Source organism: Lissotriton vulgaris, unplaced genomic scaffold (assembly GCF_964263255.1).
Source record: "Lissotriton vulgaris unplaced genomic scaffold, aLisVul1.2 SCAFFOLD_2332, whole genome shotgun sequence".
Classification (NCBI taxonomy): Eukaryota; Metazoa; Chordata; class Amphibia; order Caudata; family Salamandridae; genus Lissotriton; species Lissotriton vulgaris.
The window spans coordinates 364231-374731 of record NW_028254257.1 but is presented as its reverse complement, the minus strand read 5'-3'; the positions used below and the strand labels follow the sequence as shown (position 1 = coordinate 374731).

Genomic DNA, 10501 nt, shown 5'->3' with positions numbered 1-10501 from the left:
TTCCTCTCGAAGGCCTGGGCAGGCAGCACCGCGAAACGTTATCGCTCTGCCTGGAATAAATGGTCACGTTGGTGTCTTCGACGGGACTTGGATCCCGTGGTCGCGGGTATCGTTCCGGCGCTGAACTATTTGGCAGAATCGGCTTCGGCCGGGCTAGCCTACCGTACTATCAATGCGATGCGGTCAGCAATCTCGGCGGGCCACCAGCCGATTGCGGGGGTGCCGCTGGGGGAGCACCTTTTTGTGTGCCGCCTCTTACGGGGAATTCGCCTTTCCCTGCCCCCAGAGCCACGTTACTCGGTTCTGTGGGATGTCAATCTCGTTCTGAACCTTTTTTTGTCGTGGCCTCAGAATAGGTATCTGTCGTTGAAGGAGCTTTCAGCGAAATTGGCGATGCTTCTGTGTCTGATGTCGTGCAGACGGGTGTCAGATGTCTGCGCCCTGGATGTCGCGGCAAGAGTTGTTTCCCCTGATGGGGTGATTTTCACGCTGGGGCGTCGCACGAAGTGTGGTTCACGTACGATTTCCTACCCATGCTTCGTGGACACTCCCAAGTTGTGTGTGGTCCATTGTTTGAAGGCTTATGAAGACTTAACCTTGGAACTTCGCCCCCGGGCGAAAGACAGTTGCTAATTGCGCTGCGGAAGCCGCACGAGGCTGTCTCTTCTCCCACCATCGCCAGATGGGTACGGTGGGTAATGCAGGAAGCAGGTATTGACACAAAGCAGTTTGGTGCTCATTCGGCTAGAGGGCCATGGCCTCGAAGGCATTCTCTTTACGAGCACGATTGGAGGATCTGATGCGAGCTGCAGATTGGTCTTCGGACTCCACGTTTAAGAGGTTTTACTTTAAACCTGTGGTGGACATCGCTCATTTGGTGGTGAGCAAGCTTTAAACTAGCATAATCTGAAGCCTCCGGTCCTGACATAGAATCGAAATTTGCCTAGAAGTGTAACGGTAAGTTTCAATTCTATTAAGGACACGGAGGCGAGGATTAACCCTCCCGGTCTCCTGCGGAGATTACCCGCCCGTACTGCAGTAAGTACTCAGGTTTTGCAGTCTTATGCTGATGTAACTTGACAGTGTTGCATTGTATGTGCTTTGGATGCCCTTTCACTGCTGACGCTGTGGCATTTTTTCTTGATAGGAAATGATGGTGCCAAGCAGGATCAGTAATGACATAGCGTGCCTCGCGCGAAGAAAGAGGAAGTGGTCTTGAAGGGGACGTCCTGTCTAACTTCAGTGGAGACTAAGAAGGGACTATAATATGGACTGCCTAGTAATACTCATGGGAGTTGTAGTCGATGGACATTGTTTTCTGTTTTGCCCTTATCCTTTATTCTAAGGTAGGGCTGTTGTTATTTGGTTTGTTTTTGGCTGCTGTGACTTTTGTAATAAATCAGCGAAGAAGGTACAAAAGCATAATCCTCGCCTCCGGGTCCTTAATAGAATTGAAACTTACTGTTACACTGCTAGGCAAATTTCGATTCTTAATGCATGCTGTTTAACTAAAATGTCATTTTAGATGTTACCCAAAATGCATTAAAAACTGGAAAGTAGAATGACTACTAAGGACGTAAGACATTCTCTCCTGTGTTACGAACAAGTACTCAGCAGGCGTAAATCATTGCGTGCAAGCAAGTACGCTCTTTTCTATAGTGTAAATACAATGAGATTTACCACGATAATCAGCAAACGTCTTTATTTTATGGCAACGTGTTGCAAGAATGCCATATAAACCACAACTACTTACCATCCGACCAGGCCCCAGACCCTTCACGACGACTCGAACGTGGCACACGCCCTTACCAGTGGCTTTCTGTGGGGACATAAAATATCTAATCAACGCATTGAACATCAGCTGGCGCGCAAATCTACATAGACATCATGAAAAAGAATGTATGACAATCATTTGACTTCACTTCTGACAAAATGTGGTATTATATAACACCTGGACTCACAAAAATGTACTGAAAAGTTCATTATTGACAATAACTTTAAAGATTCTGTGCATGGCATGAATGTGGCACAGTACATACAAAATAGTCACGGGGTTCTTTAAAAAGTGTTTTACAAACAAATAAGCAACCATACTTGGCCTAGATGGGTAAGTTTCACACAGTTATTTCTGCACATAGAATGAAATTATGTGACATTACACACAAGAATTGACTTGCTCACGGGCAGGAGGGGGTGTGAGGCAGGGGTTCTGTGCATTCCCTAGTGGGTACGAATACCAAAGCAAGTGATCACCCAGAAACCTTGACGCTTGTGGGTACAGGTTTGTGGGTATTCACCGAAAACAAAAAGTCACATTTCGACCCTGAATAGGGCCAACTGCTAATTTCTGCAAAAGGTAGGGTGGGAACGGTAAAGAGATTTTCTCTATAAACACTGACAAGCATTTTTGCGAGTTCAACTGCAATTGCACTTGGGAATCACACTGACACTTAAGCATATGCACACTTACTACATTTAAACATGAACTGTTTTTGGAATACACAATGAATCCACATTGAATTCTTTGTGAACTATAGCCAGTTCACTCCAAACATAAGTTTGTGACTACTAGAGTATATTGCTGATATTGTTTTGCTTTTTTAGGTCTCGCCTAGCGTTGGAGAGCGCATGCACTCCTTGCTCTGCGAGGCGTCTTGTAATCGATAACATTTCTGTAGTGGATTTGAAGCCACACCCAACTTTTTGATAGGCTGGCGTCATCGTTTATGCAAAACGCTGGCCTCCGATTGAAAATGAAGCTTCTGTGTTACCGCCCTGTCTCCTTTTTGGACGGCCCATCCCAACTGGACCTTTTACTTGCAGCGTGATATGGTCTCCTTCATTAGTCATGTTGTCACTATGTTTTTCCAGTCACCTTTGGCAAGGGCGGCCACATGTTTATTTTTGCATCGCGTTTTGCTTAAAGTGAAAGCGCAATGCAAATTTAAACAAGCGGCTGCCTTTGCTCAATGGCGAGAGCTTGTTAGCCTTGCTGATTGCTGAGGGGCCTGGAATTGGAGTGGATACAACACTGTTGTATGGCGTTTTAGGATCCGAGCGAAATTTCCCGATTCATGCCCTTATATAGGTACTAATATCTCCCTGACCTGTTTTTTAGCTTCTTGCTTAACTGGATTTTATGGTGAGGAGAGTCCTCATCCCATCCTACATGATTTTTATATAATGCTGGAGCCTAGGCTACAGCCCATTTTCTGGCATAGGTGTATTTTAAGTGAATTTGAATGTGATTTGGTAAGGCTGGCATAATGATGTCTTCTCCATGTGGGCACTCCCTGACAAATTTTGGTGGCCAGTCTTTTTCAGATAGAAGAATGTCATAACCCTTAGAGAGCTTCTCCCAAAAGAGTGCTCTTTTTTCATAGTTATGTCCCACTCCATCCGGAGCGCTACTTCAAATAACTTATGGGATACACTAATCCTGGTATCAGCTGTTTCGACTTGAATGTACTCATTCAAGTCCACTGTCTCCAGATGATCCTTCAAGATCTTGCGAGCTATGGTGACTTCTGCTGCACTGTCCAGCATTGTTTGGGCCCACTCCCCATTCTTAAGTTGTGTCCTCAAGATCCTCGGTATGTCCGATTTTTAGAGCTGCTACCGTCTTTTTGGTGAATTGGGTTTTCTTATTTTTTGGAACGTGTTGATTGTCTTTGAACTTCACACATTCTTCCTTGTGTTCTGACCGTCCTCTTCTTTCCGATTTCAGTGTGGAAGTCTGAAAGGAACGTGTATCAGTATCTTGATATCTATCAGGTTTTTTCAAATTATCCCTGTTCCTGAGGTTATACCTCTTTTCAGAGGGTTCCTTTTGAGGAGACCTTCCTCTGGACTGAGAACACTTCTCTTTAAAAGTTTGTTTAGTATTCTCCCACTTCTTTTTAGGAACAGTGAGAGTGTTTTTAATAAAGACCTTTTCAGGACTTTCAGTTAGTTGTGGTTTAACTGGTTTCCCACCTAAACTATCTCTACGTAGTTCTTCATAGGATTTTTCAATTATTCTGGCCAGTTCATATGGTTGCTCAGTTACATCAAATTCTCTTAATTTTTGGCGGATCGTCGCTGATGCTGCCTCACCTTTAATGTTAGCTAATATTATAGCTGAGACCTGTTCGAAATCTCTCAGTAATTTCATACCCAGATTCAAGGCAGGCTATGCCTCGTATTCATTTTGAATCTGTTTAAGGACGTCTGGTACAACCGCCATAGACGGAACACCATGTGTTTTTGTGTAGATTGCAGCAAAGACTGTACCCCAAGTGTCACAATCCTCCAGGTGTGGTGCGATCCCCATTGGTAAACAGATTGTTAGAATTCTGTGTTTCTCATGAGGGGTACTATCTGGAAATACTGCCTCGATTTGAGTCATTTTTTGTGCTAGTACCGGCCATGTTGCTCCTGGTCTACCTAGTGGACCGAGCCTGATAATGTGATTTCGATGTTGTAGGGCGCCTTTAAACCAGAGCGCATGCTCTTGGTATGTTAGTGGAATTTCAACATCCTCGAAAGGAGTGTATTCCGTTGGATGTTCCTCTGCCATGTGATACTGCATTTGCTTCAAGGAAAAAAATCCATGAACAGAATACCTCTGTCTGCCGATACTCATGTGCCTCTATGACAAAAATTACCCTACCACCTCTTGGTGATAGGCCATTTGTTATAAGCTTTATAGTGATGGTTTTTCTTAGGTTTTCCGGCATGATTATAACATCCGGGTCGTTTTGTTGGAAACCTGTAATGTCTAAGCCCGGTTGGGCTGCAGTTCCTGCAGCTCCACCGTTCCCACCGTCACTCATTTTGTTGGCTGAAAGTTTGCAGAGCAAGTTTCAAGGAAACAAAGATAAGGTGCACAATATTTTGGAACACTGTATCCTTCAACGTTGAACAAACTAAAAACTAATATATAGGATTTTCGTCCTACTCAGTTATGGTGGATATTTTATCCTTTTACCCACTCCAGACGTCTATTAACCTCGGACTATTCTTGAATCCCTGGGGGACACGACAGAAGTGACGCTGTATCCCCATAATTGAGAAAGCGGTCAAAGTACCTGCTTTCAGGTGCAATGTTTTGACAGAAGAAATATCTAATGTGGTTCTATATTTTTTACGCACAATGTTATTTATTAGTGCTGCACAGTGTGTGTTTTGTACTGCAAATGTTTTGCAACTAGAGTTTAAATGTCTGTAGTCCAAAACTAGACGATATGTATTGTCTGGTTTGGAGACAGGAAACAAAGGATTGTTCATTGACGAGGTGCATGTTTAAATCACCCCTTGGTATTCAAGTTAGTCATGTTGGCACTATGCTTTTCCAGTCGCCTTTGGCAAGGGCGGCCACGTGTTTATTTTTGCATCGCGCTTTCGTTTAAAGTGAAAGCGCAATGCAAATTTAAACAAGTGGCTGCCTTTGCTCAATGGCGAGAGCTTGTTAGCCTTGCTGATTGCTGAGGGGCCTGGAGTTGAAGTGGATACAACACTGTTGTATGGCGTTTTAGGATCCGAGCGAAATTTCCCGATTCATGCACTTATACAGGCACAATTCACATTGCCCTAATAAAGGCATAGAAATCATACCCATATTTAGACATAGCCTATGCAGTCCAAATACAGGCATGGCTACTTCTACTCGTACCAGAAAGCCACAGCGATTTCTTGGAAAATCTTTTTAAGCAGTCAGGGACATCCCCCTGCTTGAATATTGATTTGTTTAAAAACTCATGGAGTTTTCAAAGAACTACAATTCCCTTGGGGTTCTTTGATGACGTTATTATGCCCGACTTTACGTCAAAATAGGCACCTTCAAGGTATAAATATGCCTTCACTTGCTCTAGCAAACACATAGTGGTTCGGAGCAGCTCGACTATCTACTTGCCCGACGCAGCTCGCTACAGCAAGTGACGAAGGAAGCTGACCCTCCAGCTGACGCACTGTTCGAGAAGCTGTCCTTTGTCTCGCGGAGAATGCAGCTCCAATGTTTCCAAGCGCCCCTCGCGGGATGTTGGGAAATCGAGTCCTGAGACAAGAGATGCCAGACCTCCTTCCTTCTAAACTAAGGTATGGAGCTGATTAGACCCTAAAGAGAAATCTTGGATAGATTCTTGGTAAAGAAACTAAACCTATGCTACACCTCACTTACTTCTTCCCTCGTACTAGATTAGGTTAGGTACATCGGTGTAGGCACATTTTAGAAGCACCAGCTGAGTGCTTTTAGCCTTTGTTATTTATGTATGTATTTATCTATGGTTTAGAAACCATACAATTCTTTTATAGTATTATTTTATAATACTCTTCACGTTGTACGCATTATACTTTGCAGCCTGTATTATGATTGTAGCAGTTCACTTTATTTGCATAAGAAAGAAGACCGTTCAATAAATCCTTTTATTGAAAACGCCCGTCTCTCTATTTCTCTGCACCTCTGATGAAACGAAGCATGCACGATTGACTGACTATTGTTTATGCGACTCTAGAGATACATTTCTTATTCTGGGGAAACAAAGTTGTCATGTTTATGCGGTTGTCAGAAACTAATCCCTTCGTGTGAATTCGAGAAAGATTCTAGTGACCTCTGAGCTAGCTGGCACTCACAAATACATTTAATATATTCGATAGAGACCTACTAGACATGAATCCTACGTCAAATCTATAGGATATATTATTCCAATGAGCAGAGCCTATTGGGAATATAGTAACTACACTACAACCCTCTCTGTGCAACCGAGGTCATGTTTTGCGGTTCTGTGTGTAGATACTGTTTCAGCTCAGAGCTCCTGCTGCTGATAGGCAGAAAGAGAAAGCAAATCGCTGATAGCCCCTGGAATGTCGAACAACGCCGAGGACGTGCGCCTGGGGTTTGCTTCCTCTTCGGTTTGTTTATATACACTAAATTCGGACGCCAGAAGTTTTGAACGGTATTGGTTTTGATTATTATGTATTTTGTGGCTTACGCGGAGAAGCATATAGGAAGGAAGCAGTTTACTTCCACCTAGGCCTGCTTTGAATTATTAAACTGCAGGGCCAGTGCTTGTTGACCCGGCCGCGCAAGGACACCAATGTTATGCAAGCTGCAGGCAGACTCAGAGATGTTTAGGCAGCCCCAGTGAACCAGCGACGGTAGTCTACCAGAACATCATGCCATGCTCTCATGTATTCAAAGCAAAAGAATAAATCATGATTTAACAACAGTGCATCAGTTGACTTATTGCTGTTTTGTGACCAGGGCTTGTTAGGATTGCTGTTCGCGCCGTGTCATCAGTTCTCAAGCCAGACGCGCGTGAAGGCTTGTCATCTGCCTGTATAATTGTACCTCACCAGCCTGCCTCTAACTAGTCAACTGGGGCCGTACATTTTGTCTCGACACCCGGCTGGCCAGGCCTTACAGGAGCTCTCCCATCATCTTGTCAGGGATATGGTAAGCAGGGCGCAACTGCTGCGGACTATGGTGGCAGGTGGGACGGCAATACCTTCCACTTTCAGCTGATGTCTAAATGCCCTCTCTGGCAGCCGACTGGATGCGACCCAAACTCTAGAGGTGTTAAAAGGGAGTAAGGCCTGTCCAGTGGCGTAACAAAGGCCCCCGCAGTGCGTGTGCTTCTGTGTATAGGGGGAGGGGGTAGGCGAGGGCGCCCCAGGCCCCCCAGCCCTCCCCGTCAGCACAGTAACCTGGCCTGAGAGCTCCTGAGTGAGTCCGTAGGGGGAGTTCGCCATGTACTTTGCAAGGAGGGGGGAGGGGCACTGTGTTTGTCTTTTTTTATATTGGTTAAGGGTGTACATCTACTAATAATGTCCCAGCAGGATTTTGTTGAGCCATAGACCTACTCCCCCCTTAAATACACACTTGGGTTGATTCGCTAGAGTGGCCCTTTTTCATGTCAAGCATGCGCCGCATGGGAATGCCGATGGCCTTTATGGCAACCACAGCGCTACTTTACCTCCTTTCGACTGCTCGCCTTCCGTTAAACTGTAAAACCCTTCTCACTCTTGCGAGGTACAAGGCAGGGCTGCCCGCTGTCACCCTTGCTCTTCATCCTCGCTATGGATCCCTTAATCAGGCAATTTCAAGAAAAACATCTGCAGAGAGGCATACAATTCCATACAGGGCCCCTCCTAGTCTCCTTATACGCCGATGACACTATCCTGTATGTCCGCGAGCCACGAATCAACTTAGATCCCCTCATATGCGAGATACTTCGCTTTGGTCAGCACTCCGGCCTGAGCATCAATTGGCACAAGTCTGTCATTTTCCCCCTCCAGCGCAGCACGGCCCCCTGGGAGCTAGAGTTCCCGCTAGAATGGTGTGCTGACTCTGCTAAATATTTAGGCATACATGTACACCTAGATACGGAAATGATAGTGCGCCTCAATTACGGGCAAGCGATGTCGGGCACTGGAGACACATATAAACAAATGGATGAAGTTGCCACTATCAATAGCAGGTAGGGTAGCCATAATCAAGATGGTTGTGCTACCCAAATTCCTATACTTATTCAACAATATCCCCATCCTCAGCCAAACAGTTTGTTTGCTATGCTCAAATCAAACTTGATACGATTAGTGTGGGGAAATACATGGGCTCGGTTGCGCTGGCAAGTACTAAACCTCCCCTATGATCGAGGTGGCTACGGAGTACCTGATTTCCATTTATATTATCTAGTAGCACAGTGCAGCTACGCCTACACTTGGTACCACCCTGACGCCAGGACTCAGTACCTTTGTCGAGAAGCAGACCTTGTCCTCCCTGAGCGTCTGTCCACTGTTCTCCCAAAGGCCTCTCCAGAGACCCTAACGATATCCAAACAGTCTCTCAACAAGTTGGGCTTGGGAAAAGCTACGCGAGGTACACACACAGCCCTTTTATACTCCACGGCCCTTCAACTCCCCAATGCTCGTTGGCTACCACTTACAAGCGAGAAAATTGTACAGCGCGCTCTAACCAAATTTGCGATCACGAAGGCCGGTGACCTGTTCCCGGATGGCCATGCCGTTACAGGAAGTGATGATACCAGCTTCCCATACGCCACATTCATGGATCAGTTTGTGTTCCGGCAACTCCAATCAGCGCTACGTTCCACAACACCCTGTTTTCCCATAGAACCCGACTCGTTCACCCCCTTGTCTCTGGTCATTGAGAGTGAACTTGGCACCCACCTCATATCAAAACTTTACAAAGCCTGCACAAAGCTTATCTCCGTAGATGACGAAAAGATACGAATGGATTGGGAGGGAGACTTGGGTGGCCCGATCACGGACGACCAATGGACAGCATGCTGCGCTCTCACTAAAGATATCTCCCTAAAAAACAGACACAAACTGCTCCATTTTAAGTTCCTACACGTGGTTTACAGCACACCGACCAAAGTACACAAACTAGATCCGCCAAGAACCCACAGTTGCCGTAAATGCAGATCGCCACACGCTGACTTTGCACACCTAGCATGGACTTGAACTCGCCTGCAGCCATATTGGATGTCGGTCCATAGGAGCTGGGCGACATGATCAACATACCACTTGACCCTATCCCTTAGGCTACCTGGTTAACTTTCCCCAAAAGATTCGGAAATTTGCGGCCCTTAGTTCACTGCTGGCTAATAGGGAAGTGGCAATACATTGGGGCTGTAAGACAGTCCCTACGGTACAGAGCCGGCTGAGAAGCCTGGTTATTTGTAACACACGTAGTGATATGTATTCCACGACTGTTCCGTCCTCATCCAGGCATAGGGACGTTTGGGGTCCACTGAAAACTTATCTCACATCACGGCAAAGCAACACGACCACACAGATAGAGCAAGGTAGCAACTGGGGTGGGTTGAAGATCCATGCCACTCACCATATTACTGACTTAGCTGCTTGCCAGAGGTATCAGAGTGCTGCCATATTTGAATCTACACACACATCGTTGCAAGTCCTGACTACAGTTTTCATATAAGATGTCAAGCTGATACACGCCTGGAATATTATGGGTTGATGATTGTTGAACAGGACAACCACAATGTATTAGTGATATTTGGTAATTGTTTTACTGTACACTTGCAGATTGCTGAAAATTTACCAACACAACTTTGTAATTTCATAAAACGTGAGACTGTGTACATTGATCACTGTGATGTAATTCATGCGACAAAATGATAAATAAAGAATAAAAAAAAAAAACACGTTTGGTTTGTTTGTATCATCCAGGCCTGATTTTATTTCTGTGGCATCAGTAGAGCCCTGGTGTGTAGGAAATGGCAGACATGTTTGGCACAGATCTGATGACGATCAGTGGAGCTGAAAGCAAGAATGTAACATACACCAGAGTAATCTCAGTTTCTCTTCAAAGCAACTTTCAGATTTTCTATTCGAAAACAGCTGTTATCATCTGGGGGGCACCTTGCTTTACATTATGCACAGAGCGGGACAAAAACAATAAAACATTCATGATAGCGCTGTCGATTCCGGTTGTGGACATACACATTTTTTGTTTCATCATGAGAGTTCTTTC

At 45.2% G+C, this 10501-nt stretch overlaps 1 protein-coding gene across 1 annotated transcript in view; it reads right to left on the bottom strand.

Annotated features, from left to right (window-relative positions):
* Window positions 1-1596: 1596 nt before the first annotated feature.
* Window positions 1597-10501, bottom strand: part of MRPS11 (mitochondrial ribosomal protein S11) — a 226598-nt gene continuing 217693 nt past the window's right edge. The window contains exons 5-6 of the mRNA XM_086951611.1: window positions 1754-1819; window positions 1597-1653 (exon numbers count right to left, since the gene is read on the bottom strand). Coding sequence (XP_086807737.1) covers window positions 1597-1653; window positions 1754-1819 — 123 coding nt within the window. The remainder of the gene's footprint in view (window positions 1654-1753; window positions 1820-10501) is intronic.